The sequence below is a fragment of the Phycodurus eques genome, chromosome 22 (assembly GCF_024500275.1).
Source record: "Phycodurus eques isolate BA_2022a chromosome 22, UOR_Pequ_1.1, whole genome shotgun sequence".
Taxonomy (NCBI): Eukaryota; Metazoa; Chordata; class Actinopteri; order Syngnathiformes; family Syngnathidae; genus Phycodurus; species Phycodurus eques.
The window spans coordinates 655,993-677,956 of NC_084546.1; the positions used below are offsets into that span (position 1 = coordinate 655,993).

Below are 21,964 nucleotides of genomic sequence, written 5' to 3' on the forward strand. Positions count from 1 at the left end.
AAAAAAAACATTGTAAAATCTAAAAATACCATTTATTTTCATGAAATTATATCTATTTTCTTGAAAAGAAATAGGACTCACTTTCCACAAAAATATTTTCATTCCATTTCATTTTTCCTGAGTTGAACCAGGTCAAGCAATTAGGGTTCAGCATCTTGCTCAAAGGCACTTCGGCAGCGGAGAGTCGCAGCCGGGATTCGAACCGTCCACAATCAACTCGACATGAAAACGCTCAAACTTTGGGGGCGACTGCCTTGATGAAAAAAATACATTTTATATTGTGCATCGTTCGAATGTCCGTGCTAAGCGAATATTTTGAGAAGTTTGTAATTGATTTCTTCCTCGTGTGCAATTGCAATGCCTTGATTTTTCTGAGGTTATGACACAGTCATAGTCATGAATGCAATTGTACTAATCATTTCTAAAAGGGGCTTAAATAATAGGGTCAAGACGCTAAATACGAAACAATCCCTAAAACTATCACGAAGATATGCTTCTGCAATGGCCGCCACACAAAATGGCGCAATGTTGCTGTGAGAGCTCAAAAAGAACATTTTGCCATTTTTGGGTCAAACGTCGGACTTTTTATCTCAGAAAAAAACAACAACTTCATTGTCAAGCGATGACAAAAACCACGAAAACGTGTGCTCATTCACAATTGGATGAATAAAGAATAATTGCTCACGCGCGATCATGAAATTCATTTCAAATCATAAAAACGGATACAATGAGATTTGTTTTTTCCTTCAATGATTGATAATTTGCTTCGAAAATCGAAATGAAAGACATTTTTTTCCCCTTCATTGTGGTTTTCCAAATGAAAAGCAAGCCTCGAGGACCAAAGTTTACTGCTGAAATCGTCCTCAGCACATTTGAATCAATGCGTGATTTGAAACCAGTCTGAATATTTCTTGACTTCAATAAAAGCAAACGCATGCACGCACTCGTTAGGGGGCTTTTAGGGTTAGCGTGCCGTTTCTATTTGGGCTTTCACGCCGGCAATTAGCGCCTTGAACTGAAGGCGATAACCCGATAACGAGGCTGCGCGATGACGAGCGTGCGGGAATGCGATGCACACGCGCTCTAATGGCCGGCCTTTCTGCGTGTTGCGTAATGGCCTCCGGGAACATGAAAGTTTGATGATCCGACAACACTCTCGCTTCTTTTTTCCGCCTCCTTGCACATCCTCGGGCAACAACCGCGACCGCGTAACCTCCGCCATCAGCGCAAAAATGATCAAATATGGAATATACCGGTGGCCGGGATGAAAACAGGCTGCAAATACGCAACATAAGGTCGAATAGAAATCAAAAAAGAGAAATTACATTACATACCGCATTCACCCCCCCCCCCAAAAAAGTCAATAGTGCGCATTATACATGGGTACAGGGGTAAATGGAAAACAAATTCACATTTTATGAATGTATGCCGCCATCTAGAGGTTATGAAAAAGCTGTACACTTTCATTCCAAAATGCCGCCGCCACCTAGTGGTTACAAAAAAGGTGTTTGCCCACACTTTCATTCCAATATGACAAGGGTACGTATGACTGCACATATGTACAGTTGTGCTCCTAAGTTTACATACCCTGGCAGAATTTGTGAAATATTGTTTTTCTTTTTTTTTTTTTATAAATATGACTGAACAACAACCTTCATTAATTTATTTTGTGTTATGTTTTGTTGAATGATAATGCTTTTCTGAAACGCCTGACCGTTTAATTTGAATCCCATTAAAATAAAATGTAATGTGTTTGGCCTGGTCTTTTGTGTTTTCTTTAAAGAATTGTACCCATCTTACAAATTCTGAAAATTTTGTCATCAAACTTGAGCACAACTGTGTGTTTTCTGATTTACGAAATAAAAGTAGGGCTCTGAATTTCAAAATAAGAGCAAGTAAATAAAAAAAAAGGATTACGTGTTCAAATTCAGAATAATTCTTTGAATGTTTATTTTTTTTTTTTTTTTTTACAAAATACAAATAATACTACATGTTTTGATCATATGGGTATACGCAAAATCATGCATGGTAAAAAGGCATTATACATAGGTAGAAGGGTTTTCCAGAATTTTGAGGTCAACTTCGGGGGTGCGTATTATACATGGCTGCGCATTATATAAGAGAAATGACGGTACATTAAATATGATGTAAATTTGCTACATAAGGTGTTTCGTACACTATTAGAAATAATTGCGACATTACATGTGTATAAAACATGAAATATAAATATTCTGAATTACAGAAACTACTTTAAATGTGATGAAACTTTGCCACCATGTAAAGTAGGCTTTTAAAAATTAAATATGATGTAAACCTTTCACATTAGAGGTGTTTAGAATGTTAATTTTGGTATAAATATGTCACTTTTAACACACCATATGTAAATGTTTGCATCACTAAATATACAGTCATACGGTCATTCTGGCAAAATGTGCTCGATTGTTTGTTCTGTAAATAACAGTGAGTGCCTTTTGATAATTGTGTGCTTGTATTTCTCTTTAAATTTGTCCAAATTTTTCACATCTTGTATATTACTGTTGCAATGTTACAAAAATGTTCCCTCAAAAAGACATTTTACGATGTATAATTTCTCTCAAAAAAACGACATTACTCAAAATATGCGCTTTCTTCCAATTATATCTATATTTCTTCAACTTAATTGAAAGAAGGATTTTTTTAGAAATCTTATTCTCAAAAACGATGACAATATTCTTGTAAACATGATTTTTTTTCTCTCTAAAACAAGAGTATTCTTGTAAAGTTATGGCTTTTTTTCTGAAAAAAATGAATGAGACTATTGATGATCGGGTTTTGTCTGGAAAATTCCAAATTCAACAGATTTCTTCGAAAGCCGTGATTAGTTTTGTTTTCCTCTCATGTGAAAAGATACGAAATGAACGACCCTGTTTTTCTCAGCACTCTCCTGCGCAACCTGTTCGCCGCGCGTCCTCTGCACTCCGGCCTCCAAACATCCTTGAGAGGAAACCAATCGAAGGAGGCCTTTCATCCGAAGACGGAGAAAGGAAGCGCTCCGGAACCAAGGACGCGTGCTCCGTTCCCTGATGTCCTTCCCTTCATCCCTCCGCGTTGGGGGAGGGGGAGGGGCAGGGCGAGCGCACCGTCGCCGCCGCCGCAATTTCGACATCTGTCACACACTAATCAAAGAGTTCAATTTGCCGGAAAACGTCCCGACGAGCTCGTCAGACGGACACGGAGCGCTTCAAATGAAACGGTATGAACGCGCCGCCGGTTGCGGATCGATAACGTTTGCGCCCTTGCATTCTTCGGCACGTTGGAAACGCGCAACGTGTCGTGACATCCATCGAACATCTGACAGAACGGCAATTGTTGTTTCAGGTTTGAGCATCGCATTCGGACGACGGCGGCTTTCAGTTGGTCTTCAATCGGAGACACGGTACGACATGGCAATATTTGGAGATAACATCGCGGATTTGGCAATTGTTTTTTATGTCTTTATAAATACAACGGAAAGCCAAATAAAAAAAAAAAAACATACTCATTTAGGTCCTCAGGCGACGACAGTATCGAAACTGAATTATGAGATATCGATACTGTTGTGACAGCGATGCAGTGGATTGAAAAAGTCTACACACCCCTGTGATGTAAATCAATAAATGACTGGCAAGTACTGGCTGTTTCACGGATGTGACAACAATCTGCCGTCAGCTGGGCAGCAATTATTATGAGCACGTTCAAACAGTGTTCGAACAAAACAATTGAATGAGTTCGCGTTGTTTGAAACACAGCGACATCTCTGTGACAAGAGGGTGTGCACACTTTGGCAACCACAGTATCCCATTTGGTTGTTTTCACTTCCCCTTTAGCAATGGTTTGTATTTTTTGTCAGTTGAGTTGTACAGGTTAGAGGTACCATTAGTGGTAAAAAAAAAAAAAAAAAAAAAAAAAGTGTTGAAAAGATTTACAGTGTCTATTTTTTACATCACTAACAGGGGTGTGTAGACTTTGTACAATCACCGGAGAGCTGCGCTTCTTTTTGAGCGAGTCCTGTTTATTGCTTTGCCCTCCACCGCCGTCTGCACTTTACCTCCGTCTGGCGCCGTTCAATTGCGGTGTGGGCGTCGACTTTTAGCGCTCCTCGCCTCGCCTTTTCGTCGGCCTTTCGCGCATCCGCGGCGAGGAGGAAAAAGCGAGACGTGTCGCTCGCTGTCGAGTCGCCACTTAAGCTGTCAGCGGAGACCTCTGTGCAACCTCAATAGACACACGCGCACACACACGCTAACAACCCACAAACTAACCAGCCAGTCAACTAACTGGTCACCGAGCTCGCTCAATATTTCAAGTCGCCACATGCATCCTGTTCTCGCAAAAGAAGACATATTCCAAGAAGAATGTATCACTTTTGGGAGGAAGAAAAAAAGCATTCAATATCAACTGTAAATTCATAATATGACAACTTCTGGAAAGATGAAATTATTCTCGTAAGATTTGAACTTTTTTCCCTCCAAAGATATGAAATTTTGTAAGCTTCCCATTTTGTTCCTGGAATAAAAGTTGTTTTGATAATATTGCATTAAAAAATGGAAATTATTCTGAGAAGATTCTGACTTTTTTTGTAATTATAATCACAATGTGCTTGTGATGTGACGGTTTTTTTGCGAAATATAGGACAATATTTTCATACAAAAACAGACATTTTTTCCCCCCTCCCACCAAAATAAATTTGACATTTATGTCATATTCAGACCCTTTTAAAAAATATATATATTTTTTCGAAATAAAAATCAGATGACTTTTCTGCAATTATTCCTATTTCTCTCTCTCAAAATAATCTGACATTCCTGAAAAATAGGATATTTTGAGTTTCATAGGGAAAATGAAATTACGATTTTGTCTTTAAAACAATGACATTACAAACACTATTCTGATAATGTTGCCTCTTTTTTCTGACAATAAATCTGAATTGATTCTTTGAAGATTTGGATTTATTTTCTCAATATATACGACAATATGCTTGGAGCATTTCCCATTATTTGTCCCAGAAAAATCTGACATTTACATCACATTCTGACTTTTAAAAAAATATACATCAAAATAATATGATATTCCAATTTCTTTTCTGAATAAAAACAAGGCATTATTGTGGAAATTTGTCTTGACATAATCTGACATTCCCCAAAAATACAAAACTCACACACTGGAATAGAAATTACATTCTTGTAATATTATGACGAACATGATACTCAGATTTACAAGTCCTTTTTTTCCCGAAGAAAAGACATTATTCTGTAAAACATATGACTTTTTTCAAATGAATACACTCTATTGTACTTTACTTTCTTATATTTGTCAATTTTTTCCTCGCCGAGTGTGTCCCGAACGTTCCTTGATGTGCAAGTGAGCCCGATTGTGCGTCTCCTATTTGCAAAGAAGCAAAGGGGGCAAAATTGCAAATATAATACCAAGCATTTTTCTCCTATTCCGTGTGCTGTTGCAGTAAAAAAAAAAAAAAAAAAAAGCATGTGAAGGGACACGTAGCCGGCAGGATGAGCGCGTCTCCCGCCGTCCGGATTACTGGCCGCGACCTGAAGTGAAAAGGCCAAAAGATGACGAAGATGTATCCGAGGAGGAGGAGGAGGAGGAGGAAGGAGGAGGAGGAGGAAGAAGAAGAAGAAGAAGAAGAAGAAGAAGAAGAAGAAGAAGAAGAAGAAGCAGCAGCAGCAGCAGCAGCAGCAGCAGCAGCGTCCATTTGATGTTGCTGTAATGTGCCAAGTGCTGCGCCGTGCGTTGGTGGCGGTCCTCCGGGGCTTTTTCACCCCTCCACACGCGGAGATAAGCGTGTGGCGCTCCCGCGAGCCGGGCTCCAACTGAAGGCGCTTACCCCCGGAGCCTTTTACACGGTGACTCGGGGAAAAACAACACGGCGCAAAATCTGGCCGAATTGGCGGCGGACGCCCGCAGCCTGCGGATTTGGACGTCGGGGACGCCGATCGGGCCGATTCGCAATATCGCTCAGAAAAACGAGCAATATACTCCGATAATTTTATCAGAGAAGACAGTTGACATTTCTAAAAAAATATATAAACATTTATGAATTCATTAATTTGACAGAAAAAGGCACTTTTACTCGAAATTTCTTTTTTTTCTTTCTTCCACAAAAATTCATGTGATCAAGTTTCATAAATGTGTATTTTTCTCAGTCGAAACTTGAGAATCATTCAATTGTGAGAAATTACATTGAATGAGAAAAATCTTACATTTCCAAGGAATCAAATTTCCATTCAATCAAACAGTCCAAGAAGAACAATTCATGATAACCACCACCTTGCACGGTAGAAATAAACATGAAAACGAGAAATAATCGGCGGAGTAAAAAAAAAAAAAAAAAAGGCTTCATGTGTGTTCACTCGCCACGAAAAAGCCCATATGAAAGCATACATCTGATGTGAGTCAATCATTTTGGACTCGATTAGCAAGTGAGTCCAACGCTACGGTTTTTCCCCCCCTCCTCTTGCAGGTCACGTTTGCAGCCGCACGTCAAACCGGGGGGGTTGCGGGGCCCCCCCCACCGCGGGGTGAAAATACGCAGCTGGAAGCGTGCGATTAGAAAAAGAGGCTGAACGCTCACCCCTGTTAAGGTCTTGATGTTGTGCAGTGCATTCTGGGCTTCCAGGGCGGCTTTCCGTGTGTAAAACGTCACAAAACAGCAGCCTGGAACACACACACACACACACACACACACACCATTATATATACATCGAAATACATATTCATATTTTTTTGTTTGATTCAAGTATCAAAAAGCTCATAACTTTTTAGTCGTTGCCAAATTTTGGCACAAAATATCAACACAAAACAGGCTTGTAGCCAATCAAGGCGTCCTGCTAAATATTTTTACAATGACATAAATGAGCCATCATCATCAATACATACATACAGTATATAAATTGTATTATAATAATACAATTGATAATATACAAGTGATAAAAAATAATTTCACGTCATTCATGTCATCATTGATTAAATAATTAATAATGTGATTAGTTTAATAATTAATAAAATTAATTAATAATTAAATAATCGAGTCAAAAAAGATGTTTTTTATCAAACAAAACAAAAAAAAAGCCCCCCGAATGTTGAACGATGGGATCGGAAAGCTATTTTAACAATTAATCTGACGCAGGGTTGGGAATTCTTGTCCCAGATTCATTTATTTAATAATGTACAGTCAAAAAAAAGCCATGCGTTTAAAAAAAGAGACAAATATGAAACGAGCATACGAGTCCCTTTTCATCTGAATCGCCGTCCCAGATTCGTTGCAGTCTTTGGAATTTCGTCTGGGATTTTGTTCCTCGCTCCCGTTCGCGGCCGTTAGTCGGCGCGACCGATGCGTTTAGGACGCGCGCCTTCGCGGACACGCGTTCGGCCCGAATCCGACGGCGAGCGTCTGGAGGGGATTCCGCCTCCTCGCTCGCAGAGTCTCTTTGACGAGGCCCGAGGCGCAACGAATGCCACTTCCACGGCGGCCGGCGTCGCGACCGAGCGCCGGTGTCGTCTGCTTTGCACAAATTCATTCTTGTTTTGAAACGCAAGCGAATACGACTTACGAGCCTGGTCCGACGGTGGTTTGTTTGCGTTGAAGACAGTTATTTATGTAACATGGGCTCATGATTGGGTACGTGCTTAGACGCATGCTGTTGATGCTAACGCTAACCCGAGGACATCACATGGTTTGATAGTAGATGTTAAACTGAGATATCGCCAAAAGAAAATCATGAATCATCCATTTATTGATGTCCGACAGGCTGGTAACGCATTTGAAAAAGATCTCGAGTCGATAATGTGATGTCAACAAGTATTCGGAGGATACTGTTGGCGCGGGCCATCGTCCGTGTGCATGAAAAATGAAGGGTACGCGAGGGTTAAGATAAGAGAAGCGAGCGCCCGCCGCTGACAGCGAGTCAAACGCGCGCTATTTATTCCACATGTAGGTCAGCAGTCACGCGGCGCATCCGCAATTCCACGCACGGCAGCTCCCGGGCTCACTTTTCCATGCTCAACCAGGGGGTGTGCGCACTTTTGGGATCGAGTCTGAGAAGAGACATGTGGGCCAGTTCATTTGTAGATGGACAATATGTCAAAGAGTAACAGTCCTCCGTTATATATTCTTTGTCTTGAGCAAAACGAACATTAGTGCCGCACCGATGAGCTAAACGGGGAGCTGAGACGCGAATGTGAATCCCACTTCTGGGCTTCCGGCCAGGACGCGCCCCGCCGCAATATGGTTGGCTGCTGGAAAGAGGATAAGCCTGCCGAGAGCTCAAGTGGGATTCACAATAATGCGGTATGCCTTATAGTGCCCCCCCCCCCCCCCCCCCCGTGGCCAAGGCGGGCACAACACAAGGAGCCACATTCAATTCTTTTTAATTGGACTGAATTATGTCATGACTAGGTTTTGATAAAGTCCAACATTACGGAAGACTATTTGACAACATGACAGCAATTGTTTTTCAGGGGGACGGCGAGAACGCATTCACGGAATTTTTAGATTCACCTCGATGGCAAAGGAGGATTTGAGACGCGAGTGTTTCGAGTTCATAGCGTGGTCACCGAACAAATTGAACTGCTGTATTTTAAGTCGAATTAATTGACCACTATGTGTGTAATTCTTGACTTTACCAATTCATTTTTCATTGGATTAGTTTCCAAAAAATCAACGTAGCAACGATTACATTTTTGTTGACAGATGCAAATGAGCTACGACCGAACTCGGGCCCAATTTCTTTGAACCCTTTAAAAATCAAATACATGAGGGAATGTGTTTCTTTGACTCATTGTCTCGTCTTGGATTATTTACAATGACTCAATGAGCCAAGTATTTAACCAGATAAAACAATCATCATCATCATCATCATCAAAAATAAAAACAATTGAAAGAAATGCAACAAATCAATGCGTTTTAGGAAAACAATCAAAATGGAAGCAAGCGACCACGTCGAGCTCCGGGAGGTGGTCAAGCTATTAGGAACGGCCGCACAACAGCAATTCGACGGTTAGCATCGCGAGGCTAAAGCGCTACACGAGCGATTTGCGCATTCCGTCGTGGTTCATGCGCGCGCGTTGCGATGGCCGCGCGGAATGTGCCGGGTGCTCCCAGGCGGTGGGCTGTCAAGGAGAGGGTCAAAGAGCGGCGGAACGGACCTCGCGCCCGCCCGCTCGCTCGCGTACCGCGGAAGCGCCAGGGCCGTTTCAGAGTCGCCAGCTCGCGCGTGTGCATCCAGCATGAAGAGCTGCCGTTCGCACGAAGCCAAAAGTTGGCAGAAAACGAGCTGGGATTCCAACCCCGAGGCAGAAGACGTCCCTCTCTATTCGCGCTGCAGCGATCGAATATTTTGACAATCGAGTTTCCTGTCGATGATTCCGATCCCAATTGTTTTTGCACGACGAAACGCAATCCAACGCGGTCCGTGTGAAGTGCAGCGGGCCGGCTTCTTTTCTGCCTCAACGGGCGGCCGTGGAGAAGGAAACGGCGACTATCGAGTCAAAGCCGCACGGTAAGCAAAGCTGCATCGATGCGGATTTGAAGGCCCGCGATTTTGGGCGATATGTTTGAGTTTGCCGACGCGCCCTCCGCATGCACGGATCTGCGTACGACTTGACCAGTGTAATTGTAATTTCAACGAGACCGCAAACAGTGTGCAAAGTGTACTGAAGTCACCCGGGACCGGTCTGAAATTGTGAACAAAAAGCGTAAAATGACTGCTTTCAAGCTATCGGGAGGCTAACGCGAGGCAGAACGCCAGCGGGCGGAACCAAACGCGGGCGACGTGCGTTCGACGCGTCGGGCCTGAATGCCGCTCGCACTTTTGTGGATGACAAATCGGCGCCGATTTCCACAAGGGGCTCGACGTGTCCCCCGCCGACACACGCACGCACGCACGCTAGCCAGCGAGCCAGCGAGCCGGCCGCTTGGTGTTTACCCCTCTGGCTCCCTTTGTCTCGCTCGCTCGCTCGCCGTCTCCTCCTTCACCCCCAGCTTTCTCCCTGCGCACGCACGCAAAATTAATAAATACATGAAAAAACACTTCCCAAAAACAACAAATGAGTCCATTTCTCACTCGCCCCGCCGCCTCATCTGGTTATTAACTCCGAACACATTAAACTAACAGCGGTGCCGCGCTATTCCCCGACCACCGCAGTCAGCATAAACACACGCATACGTTTCTACAAGCCCGATTCCACCGTGGCGTTCGACATAAATACAAAAAGAATGCAATGATTTGCACATCATGTTCAAGCTATATTTCATTGAATGCACGACAAAGACAAGAGATTCAATGTTCAAACGGATCAACTCGATTGTTTTTAGCAAATAATCACGAACTTGCAATTTGCTGGCTGCGACACGTTCCCAAAAAGCTGGGACAGGCCCGCCTGGGCCTCGGTGTTACGTCACCGTTTCTTTGAACGACATTCAATCTACTGTTCCCGATGTTCATGATTATTTGGCAGGCAGTTGTCAACAAGTGCAAATGTTTTGCCTTACTTGTAACGTCGTCGTCCTCCTCCTATTGCGCTGAATTGCCCTACCAGTGAGGACAAAGCGGGTACTAGTACACACACACAGGTAAAGGCACACGCGCACAACAACAAGGAGCGATGAGCGCAAAGCGAGCGGCGTGGCAAATAATCTTGCGACACCGGGTACGTAAACACGGCGCCCGGCTCGCGGGAGGGTTTGCCGCGCGTGGATTTTTCACCGAGCTCCTTTACGCTCGGCAAAGCAAACTCGCGCGTCGCTGACCGAGACGGAATGGAAACAGACGGGTGAACTTTGACCTTTGAAGAGTCCAAAAATGAATTCGAACACGTTGGAGGTGGACTGAGCATATTCTTACGCTCAGCGAACACACGCCGTGAAATATGAACGATTGTCGGACATGTCCATTTACCAAGCGCTTCCTCGAGGTCCAACTCGTTTGCCGCCTCAACGGGATGCCCGCGAGAACGACGACGATGGCGAGAGCGAGGTCGAGCTTGGAAAACAACATTTGCTGTGCGCTTTGGCAGCCGTGGATTTGACCGTCGTCGTTTTCCGCCTAAACGGGCTGCCGGAGAGAAGGATGTAAACGTGGCAAGCGCAAGATAAAGCTTTTTCGATGAATATCAATTCATGTCCACGTCGCCGAGCAGCACATTCGCTGCCAAATAAGCGGCACGTAAACGTGAGCATTTTGAAATGTCCCTTCTTTGCGGGGTTTCTTCTTCCTCGTCAAAGGCGACAGTTTGTGATGATTTGCCAGGTATTAGCCGCCGCGTTGTTTTGTCTTGCGGAGGAATCCAACCGCCTCGTTTGCTTCCCGTCTAGCCGCCTCGCCTTTTTGATTTCCTGTCGTCGCTTGAGAAGTTTGCTCGAAATGTGCTCTTCCGCCACGATGGAGCGGCGGCTTCCCGCTCGCTCTTTTGGCTCCTCGCCTTCCCGTCTCATCAGGACCGTCGCCCGCCTCCCTTCTACTCGGCTGAATACGCGTTAATATGGCAGCGCGATTGTAGCCCGCCGCCGCCGCCGCGCTTGACGAGCTCGTCAAAGGGGAAGAGGAAGGCGGCGGCACAAAACGGAGACGACGTTTGAAACGGTGGAAATGCTCGTTTGCGTCAAACGGCGCAGGAGACGCTCGCTTTGCTTTGACGCGGTGATCTTCGTCGCGCGATTAAACGGACGCCGCGACGCACTCGGCCGGAACGTTCCGATGTTAGACCTTGTCGTCTTCAAACGTGCGGCCTCGTCGAACGAGGCCAGGAACAAGTGAAATTGTTGCACGTTGGCTCCCTCGAACGATACACGAAAGAATCGCCGCCTCGTTTTAGGGTATGATTCGCATTTCATCTTAAGAAGGGTTTGTCTTTCTCCAGTTATTTCATCCCCCCCCCCCCCCCCCCCCCAATCTTCCTACATTTCAGTGCAACACATTTGAATTGAATCATTCTTTTAAGTACGGTATTTCTGAGCATTTTTGCTGGATTTAAGCGCAGCTGTGATGTTTAAAAAAACTGTTTATGATGTTTCGAAACCAGTAGATTACATTTGTTAAGTATTTCACTTTCACAACGACAGCGGACGCCGGCATATGCGGGGGTTCGCCTATTCGCAGATTTTGGTCCAGTTGAAAATACCAAATGACCAAACGCATCCGCCTGCCCGCGGGACTCGAGCGCCCGTGCAAAAGCATGGCGCGCGTGTGCGTTCGTAAACACGAGTGAGTGCTTCGTGTTCATCAAAAGTCGTTTTTTACGCGTATTTATTGAGCGCGACTGTTCAATAAGCCACCAAAGAAAGTTCCCTTTGACAAAAATAAGACATGACAAAAATCCAAGGAAGAACAAAAATGTACGACAATTCCGAACAACCTCTCGTCCTCCCGCTTCCGTCGACGCCATATATGCCAAAGTCAGGCCCGGGGGCCAAATTTTGGCCCACGATGTCATTATATTTGGCCCGCAAGACCATATCAAATGTGTACTAGAGCCGGCGCGCCACTAATATTCCAAATCCCAGAATGCTTTGCGAGCGCGCCGGCCCATCAGTCGTCGTTCTGTTGCAGTCGCTAGCAACTATGCTACCGGTCTCCCCGGGCAAATTTACACTCCCCCTCCCCGAAAACGGTTGACTTCCAAGACAGCTGAGAGGCAGATTGTCTGTTCGCGACAGGAAAAGACAGACCTGCTTGTCGAGTGCGGAGCAACGTGGCTGGAACAGAGAACGTAACATCGTTGGATTCAGGTTTTTTTTTTAACGCCCTTTATCAACTCCTAGACAGGGATTGTTATTAGCTTGAAGTTTGGATGTTTACTGAAGGACATTCTTATTTTGGGGGGTTGTTTTGTGGTTGGCCTTTGAAAAAAGATTTACATCAAAAAGAGACCAAGTTGGCGATAGATAGATAGAAGATGGAGAGACGGATGAATTCGTGTTATCTATTTCAATGCGAAACAGCCAACAAACACCGCTGATGTCTTTTTCTTGCAAATAGGATTTCTCGTGTTTATAAATATTCAAGTTTGTTTCTTCCAGATTCAGTGTTGAAGCAATGTTAAGGTTCCAATTTCACTTCATGTTACAGCGGCTGACAATCCTATGAAATATAATATCATATCATATAACATAATAATCCGGCCTTTGCGTTCTGACGTCGGTCTCGACGGAGCATTCGTGAAGGTGCCGCGATTCGACAGGCGATACGAGTGGATTTGTTTGAGGTGATCGCGGGTACCTTTGCTCTGCGGCGGGTTCTGGCTGCGGTCCCGCAGGATGTTGATCTGGTAGACGGCGCCGTAGGGCTCGAACAGCTCCTTCAGCTCCTTCTCCGACCAGGAGCGCGGGATCTGGCCCACGAACATCTTGATGGCGTCCGGGTCGGGCTGGTCCGAATGCTCTAGCGCGCCGTTCATCTTGCCGGCCGTGCCGTTACTGTCGGGAGAAGAGAAGAAAAAAGACGGTTCAAGGGCGGATCGATTTCCGCTCGGAGGACGGTTAGCGCTCGTTAGGCCGGAGGAAACACTTCGCTCGCTGAAAATAAATTGGAACTTTGAAAGAAGGAAAATCATCACATCCTGAGAAATGAATAACCTTGTACAGGAAAAAAAAATACAAAAGAAACATTTTCAACAGTGGGAAAAAAAAAAAGGTCCATCTACAATCAACGGATTATTTGACGAGAAGTGTTTTGAGAATCTTTTTTTTTTTTCTCTTCTCAACAGTAATTCGTTGCGCGACAACATGTTTTGCTTTGCAATAAAAGAGCTAATATGGCGAGAAAAAGAAAAAAAAAATCTCTAATTTCTTCCACTTTTCTGTAAAGATTCTTTTTGGGGTGAAACTCATCCAAGCGCGCAAAAGTTAACCAACAACGCGCGCGTGCAAATGGCTCGCAGATGTCTCGGCTCGTGAAAATAAATACATTTAGAAAATAGCGTGGTACTCTGCCAGGCTCTTCAGGCGGACCCAAAGCAATAATAAATATCATTACTCGTCCTTCACTTCCTAAAAAAGCTGACAAACTATCGATCATACTTTTGGAAGAATACATGATTTCAGATTCTGAATCATTTCAAATATTCAATCAGCAGTGCATGACTGCACCCCAAAAGCAATGAAACACCAAAATGTTCAGTCATGTCATCAGAGCAAAGCTGCAAAACGCCATAGAAGGGCTAAGGGAACTCAGCATAACCACATTTATTCTTTGTGTGATGCGGGAACAACAAATCTTCAAACGCCAAAATGCGGTCCAGTGAATCCCGTAATTGGCGGCGTATAGGGCCTAAGCCCCGCCTCAAATGGTGAAAATTGGCAAATAATGGACGCCTTCCCCCATCAAAGGACTTCATAATGACGTATCGATGCCAAAAGATAGTTCGAAAGCAGGATCATAACGTATCGACATCATGCGGCTAACATGTACACAATCACAAACGCGTGCTACGGAAACGACAGAATTCAGTCGCGAAACGACCGACACAAACAAACAACATTCGCATGAAGCTCATCGGCGCTCGCGTACTCGCCTCAACAACACAAACAAACACTGGATCAAGCGGCAACGTCGTCGAGGGAACCCCGATTTTTGAAAATGGGGAAAAAGACACGCCGACCTTTCAGCTCGGGTCATCCATCTCTTGCAGAAGGAGCCCAGCCGCTCGGCAGAAACGCCAAATTCCTTCAACGACCTCAAGGACATGTCGGTGGCTCGGGCCCGCGCGACTGACGCTGCGTTAGCGTCGGGCCCGCGCGACTGACGCGTACAATCCCCCGTTGTTGTCACCGCAGCGTCACGGCTCCGCGCCGCCACTCGCTCGCCACGCTGACACAATGAAGAGCTTCACCGCTGCAAGGTGACTGCTGGCTCTGTGTGAGCGCGCGCGCTCGTACGTGTGTCCCGAGGCCACGGATGAAGTGAGAGCGGACGTCACGGCTTGGCCATCTTGGCCATCTTGCTCCATTTCAGGCCATTGTTTGCCGTTCGTCGACGCCTCCTCGCCCTTTTCCAGCATTTTGACAGATCTCCCGGGACCCACGCGATCCAAATTGTCTTCTCGGGCAATACAAGCGCCGACCCCGCCGAGGGGAAGAAGGTTTGTTTCGAAGCGTTTTCCGCTCTCTCGTGATCGGCAGCAGATACGGGTCGGGTTCACCAGAAACACCGCTTTCTCGGCAAAAGGTGAAGAAAACAAGCTTTTTGTGAACACAAATGGGCAGAACACCGCAAACTCCAGAACAACAAAAAGTGAGAAAGGGCTCCGAGGGGCAAAATCCTTCTTTTACGGATCTCCAGCTGAGAAACGCGCGGCGAGAGACACCAACTCGGTGACGTGCAAGCGCCTGCGACACATGCTCTGTTTCATATCATACATCGACGTACTCTGTCGGAGTGAGGTGCCTTCACTTGTCTGACTTCCAACGCGCTGCCATCGTCTCTCTCATAATTGACGTGACAAGCAGAGATTTCCCGCCTCCTCTTTCTCTTCGACTCAAAAGCTGCGCTGGTTTCGAGGCCAAAGAGATGCACCGCTGCCATCTACAGGTGTCTCTTCGTAATTACAGTAACGGAGAAGCTCGAATTTGCCCGGGCGAGACACGGAGCCCTTGAAAAACGGACGTGATGAATATATTCGTCAGTGGCGGCGAAACATCCACAGGGAACGGAAATATTGTACGCTTAAGGAAAATACCTTTCAGCGTAACCCTTCGACAAGCAGAGTTCACGCCGGTAAATTCTCTTCGATCACCATTTTCTCCTTTGAAATATTGTTCTGCTCAAACGCCGAACATTTCAAGCATCGTAAACGCGAGCTGCAGCGGAGGCCGGCTGCGCTTCGTTATCCTCCCGCCGCTTGCACCTTCTGCTCCAAATGACGCATCGCCGCCAACCTCGCACGCACGCGCAGGCGAGTTCGTGGAAGGGCCGAGCTGTCGCACTGGCGCGCGTCCTCTGACCGGCGACGTGTGCGCCGCGCGCCCGCAGGGGGAGCTAATCTTGCTGACGAGCGCGCTTCCAAACTTCGCTTTTTCCGCGCGGGAAGTTGAGCAAGGTCTCTGAAACACGTTCACGCACGCACCATCTACGACGACTACCCAATAATAGCTGGATTCTTTTCAAAGTTTATTTTTATGAATGGAATGATTTTTTTTTTTTTTTTTTTTTAAAAAAAAACAGTTTTTTCTCTTCCCAGTGCACAAAGAAATAAAAGGCATGTTTGGATGAGTTTGCTGTGGAAGAATAACAGTAAGACAGGCATACTCCAAAATCTCAGTATTTTTCCTTCATTTGCATTTTTTTCCCCTCTCAAAAACAACCACATTTTCCTCCTAAAACAACGATTTTGTCCTTGTACAATGACCATCTTATTCCTTATTTCCCTTGAAAGTAATTCATTCATTCATTTTCCGTCCCGCTTATCCTCACTCGGCTCGCGATTGTACTGATTACTCTTACAAAATATATAAATGTGTGTCCTTTTTCGACAATATTTTTCCTTGTAAATTTTTTGTAAACGTTTTTTTACAATACAATCGTGCGTGTGTGAGAACGTGTGGTTGCCATGGTAACGCGGCGGTACACACGACACGCGCGCCACGCCGAGAGAGGAAAACATCAGATAAATGTCACAGTGGCTAATGAAGCTGCACCGGTGCCCCGGCGCTCGGCTAGCGGTGCGCTAACGAGCCGCCGCGCGCTAATGAGGATGCACGCGCGCGCACACACAGACACACACGTAAACACACACATGACAGCACACTGATGTGTGACAAGTGCCAAGGTTATGTTTTCCTGCACAAAAACACGACGTTTTAGCATAAACGACACTAACGACAGTTAGCGTGGCTTCATTCGTACGGCGCATTCTGGCGTCGTCTTAATCCGTCTTGTTGCCACGGCAACAGCGGGAAGCGCTCGGCAACGGAACAGTTCACCCTTGACGCTTTTACACACACTAATCGTGCAGCTTAAGTGCTCCGGATGTGTCGAGAGATTCCGAGAGAATTCCGCAGCCTCTAGTGGGGGGGGGGTGAGCTTCCCAAAATGGCGCTTCCCAGGCCGCGCCATTTAAAATGCTGCAAATGAGTGCAGCCGGACAGAGGAAAAGTCAGGAAGAGAGAACACCCGGCGCGGCAGGGCCTGAAGACCCGGCGCGGCAGGGCAGGGGAGCGGCGGAGATTGGGCGATAACATTCACGGATATTAGGGCGGGCGGGGTGCTCGTTTTCATTAGGCTTTATGGCTCGCAAAAACATTGTCACGCGGAGCAATTAGCCACGCGACAGATGGCTCAATATGCTGGAAATGGGTGTGCTTGAAAGCGCGCGCCTTCAAAGGAATCTGTTCCCACCTCTCCTTTGCCGTTTTGACTCATCCCCTCATTCCGATTGCGCTCTTTTCCCGACCGGGAAGCTGGGCGGAGCAAAACCAACAGTCTCGTGTTCAAAAGTGTCCGTCCGTATGTTGGCGCGTGCCGACGGAGTGGGACTCGTTACACGACCGCATGCGGAATCCCAGATGTGGGCGCACGCACGTAAAATAGCTTCACCGACGAGCGGCTCGTTGGCACGTTTCAAAGTACTGCTGGTAACAATCGATCACATTGACACATTACAGTGAGTTGCGAGGGCGTGCTGGTGTCACATTGACAAGCGTCGGTTCAAAGTCATCATGGTTGGGTGTAACAATGTGTCACGTTAACATGGTCAGAAAAGTCAATCTTTCACATGGGAGTTAGTCACGTGCGTCACAGCGGTCAGGAGAGTTCGTTGGGAGTAACCGCGTGCCACGTTGACACGGTCAGGAGAGCGCGTGCGTCCGCGCCGCTCCTTGGCGCTCGACCGAGCGTCTCCCTTCCGTCACGCGCTGTTTGGGCGTCCGACGAGGAGGACGGAGGCACGCCGGCATCCCCTTCTCTCATGTTTGCAATTGGCATCCCCCTCTTCGCTCCCCCCGACAGGTACGCTGGCTCCTCCGGACCCGATCTGGCAGCCCGTTTCGCTCCCACGACGCCTTTTTCCGCCGTTTACTGTTAAACGGTCGCTCGCTTCGATCGGATCTCATCGGCGCTTGCCCCCGATGGGAACGCAGCTCCCCATTAATGATCGATTTGTTTTTTCGGCTTGAAAATCACAATCACGTGCCTGATCGACATAGTCACGAGAGTTAGTTGGGAGCGTCGCACCGACATAGCAATGAGTTAATCGCGTCTCATCACGTGCCAGATTGATATGGCCGATAGCTATTTGGAAGTAACGATGCGTCGCGTGGTCAGTCAGGCGTTTCACATCGACTCAGCAAGTAGTTATTTAGGAGCGATCGTGTGCCACGCTGACATGGTCAGTCGAGCTAGTCATGACGAACAACGTAACACGTTGCCACAGTCAGCGGAGATCGTGGGGAGTATAAATGTGTCATGATGGCATAGTGAGTAGAGTGAGTGAAAAATAAAAATGGGTCACATGCTCGATAGAGTTAAGCATGAGAGTCACATTGACAGTCAGATTTGGTCGAGATCAACGACGACTTGACATGGTTGTTGAAGTTAGTTGAGAGGAACAATGTGTCACTTTGACAGTCATGAAAGTTAGTCAGGAGTAACAATTTATCACGTCGACCTGGTTCGTATTTAGTCGTGAGCAGCCATGATATTGGTCAGTTGAGTCATTCGGGAGTCCCAATGTGCTACGTTGACACGATCAGCGGAGTTAGTTGCGAGTCACAAGGGCCTGGTCAGTCGAGCTAGTAAGCAGTGTCCGGAATAACTGCTGTCTTTTTGTCTTGAAAATGACAAAAGTGACAAATGAACCTCAGATTACAATTCTGTAATTTCAGCAGCAGTTTTCTTTACGACATGAAGACTGACCGTTTTTTTTTTTTTTTTTATCCTCCAATGACCGTTTGAAATCTTGGTCCAGCTTTAATCGACTGCCCGAATCCCAGGAAACGAGGAAGCGAGGAGCGCGCCTTAATGAGAGATCCCGCTCTAATTGGCCGGCCAGGAATAGACGAGTCAAGGTTATACCACCCGGGCGGGCGGCCATGTTCCGTCATGTGACGCGCGTGTGTGTTCTCGGAGCAATTAGAGAGCGCCTGAATCACGGTCGATGGTTCCGTCACAGCGCAACGAGCTGCCAGCGTTATCGTTTATGATGCTTTCATTATTTCTCTAATTACGAGTCACTCATGAGTCGACGCGGTGACGCCGGTTAGTCCTCAAGTTGTTTCTTTTATTTTCAAGGCGCAACCTTTTTCTAAGTGGATGTGATGAAGTGGCAACAAGCACAAATATTTCAATGTGTCATAATTATGGTCCCGTGGGTTCTTTGTGTCACATTGACACGGTCACTGGTCAGCAGTAAGGGGTCTCACATTTTCATTGCAGATGGTCATGAACAACTACCGCGTGGTCGATAGTTACAATAGTCGGGAGTCACGGCACATCCCGACGTGGTCGACAGCATTGTCGCTTCGCGAGCTCCGCCACTTTGGCAAAGACCAAGTCCGCGCCGTCTTTCGCGGGTCGACCCGCGGTCCCGAACCGACTTCCTGTCAGCCAGGCGCTTTCGCGGCGGCGCTTTAACAGAAAGCGGCATCCGTTCTGCTTTGTTAGCAGTAATAGGCATGGAATTTCCCAGAGGGGAGGCGCGAGACCGACCGCCTCCATTCTGTCACCTGAGTAACGATTCCTTTTGAGCGCGCCGCTGAATTACGCCGCCAAACACGCTCGCAGCGACGTTTGGTAGCATGTGTCGCAAACTCTCTCCCGCTAAAAAAACGCACACACAGGCACTCTCGCACAGATACCAGCTCGAACAGGATCTGCCACTCATTCATTCACTCTCTCACTCGCACCCACACCCGATGATGAGATTGATGATGTGTAATGAAGTAGCAGAAGAAGGACGAGACAAGAGAGACGGGAGATATCGGAGGCCATTACTCACTTTCTCTCGCACACAGACAGACAAATTCACACACACTCGCACTAACATGCACGCGCGCGCACGAATGTCACCCAAGGGTGCCCTGGCTGGCTGGCGGGCGAGCGAGCGAGCGTCTCGCACCCGCCACCTGACGTTCCCTTCTCATCCCACCCTCCTCCCGGGAGCTCTCGGGCAAACGGCATTGGCCGTTCAAAAAGTGACACCCTCCTCCTCCCGCTCGGTGTCCTTTCAACAAGACAATGGCGGCGCCCACACCAAAACACTGGAACAGACAAAAACAATTCTGATATTCTTCTTGTTGGCTGCCTCAACGGGCTGCGGTAGAAACATTTCCTTGGCCTCCCTCTTAACTACTTCAGGGACAATGAATATTTGTTGTTATAGTCGCTACATCTTCAACATAATGGGTGCTAGCAGCGGGCGCAATTAGTTGTTCGCCGCCTAAACGGGCCGCAGTACAAACACTCAAGTAGCCTCCGTCGTTAATACTTCAGGGACGATTCATTGTTTGTTCGTTTGTTGTCACTCCATCTTGAGCATAATGGGGCAACTCGCTGCAAGTGCAATTCATTGAAATGTTCCCCGCCTAAATGGGCTGCCGTAGGAAGTAGTTTGCTGCCGAAACGGGCTGCAGCAGAAAGATGAGATATCATTGAGAAATTCAAAATGCACTTGTGCTCCTTCCAAAACTGCGTTTCGTAAACAGCCCAACACACAGACAAACACACATTGCATGACGTGCGTGTGTCTGTGTGTGCGTCGCCCCGGCTAGCGCCGCATGCTAATCCTCAGCAGATGAAGGCGCTAAGCTAAGCGCTAAGGCCGACAGCCGCGTTCTGCGGCGGAAATGGCGGAAGCGAACGCTAGCTGCCGTGTCACTGTTTGCAGTCAGTGTGTGTGCGTGCGTTCATGTGCGCGTGTGCAGCCTGAAAGCTTTCGGTCCGACCGGCTGAGATTTGATGTGGCTCACGGCATCTGTGCGCGCGTGTGCGCCTCAGGCGCTGCGAGTTCGTGACGCTTGTATGAACACCGCCGGCACACACACACACACACACACACAGTGTGTTGCAATTGCTCTAGTTTTCAAAAAGTGAACTAAAAACCTCCAACACTTGTGTGTGTTTGTGCACGTCTCTCTCTCTCTCTCTCTCTCTCTCTTTGGCAGCGGCCACAAGGGGAAGACGGCCAGTCATTCTTGGCAGCCCACAACGGCCGTCGGCCGCCACTCACGGCTCGCGGCCGCTTTTGCCGCTCGCCGAGCGGCAAAAGCGGCGTCACGCTCCCCTCGACGATCCGCGCGACTAGCTAGGCGGCGCGCCTCATAGTTCATTTAATCCCCTGAAGCCTAAACGGGCCGCGGCTGTCGCTCACAACCCGCTCCTTCAAACTGGCCGTCCGCAACGCCGGGCCTCCCGTTGAGTCGGCGCGGCGTTGGCGAGGCGAAGGCGCTAATAGGTAGCGCGCTAATTTGCCCTCCGAAGCCGCTTTGATTCGGCGACAAAGTTAACGAGCAAACAAAACACGCGCCGCTAAATGGCGGCGGGGGCAATACAAGACGGGATGGGGCGCCGTCATTAGGGCGGCGCAGGTGAGGCGGCCGGCCGCCCTAATGAGGCGCCGCTTGATTGAAGGCGCCTCGCAGCGAGCGGCAAGCAAAATGAGAGCAAAATGAAGGAAAGCCGAGCTTCCGGAGGGAATACTTGGGGGATGCGAGGCGAAGTCAATCCTTTCCGGATTGACTTCATTGTGTCCTAAAAAAGTCTCGGGCTCCATTCCAGAACCTTCCGAGTGCCAGATGAAGAATATTTGCTGCCGCGTCGCGTTCTACTGGATGCCTCCTTTGAAGGAGGAACAAAGGCAGAACAAAGTCCGGCGACAGACGGGATCAGCGAGAGTTGAAGCAAACTTTGCAAAGGAACCACGACAATTTGGTCTCCCAGTTATGAGTCGATATCCGACTTGTTTTCTGCCTCAACAGAAAGCCACCTATGGGGCCTCGGTA

General features: G+C 47.2%; 1 protein-coding gene across 9 annotated transcripts in view; it reads right to left on the reverse strand.

The window, feature by feature from the left end:
• The window catches only part of celf2 (cugbp, Elav-like family member 2), a 94,075-nt gene that overhangs the window by 30,809 nt on the left and 41,302 nt on the right, over nucleotides 1-21,964 (reverse strand). For 8 of the 9 annotated variants that reach the window (XM_061668172.1, XM_061668170.1, XM_061668171.1 and 5 more), the window contains 2 exons: nucleotides 13,251-13,447; nucleotides 6,608-6,690 (listed from right to left, as the gene is read on the reverse strand). In XM_061668172.1, coding sequence (XP_061524156.1) covers nucleotides 6,608-6,690; nucleotides 13,251-13,447 — 280 coding nt within the window. Of the gene's footprint in view, nucleotides 1-6,607; nucleotides 6,691-13,250; nucleotides 13,448-21,964 lie in introns of those variants that run through there. The other variant, XM_061668174.1, reaches the window with a different exon arrangement.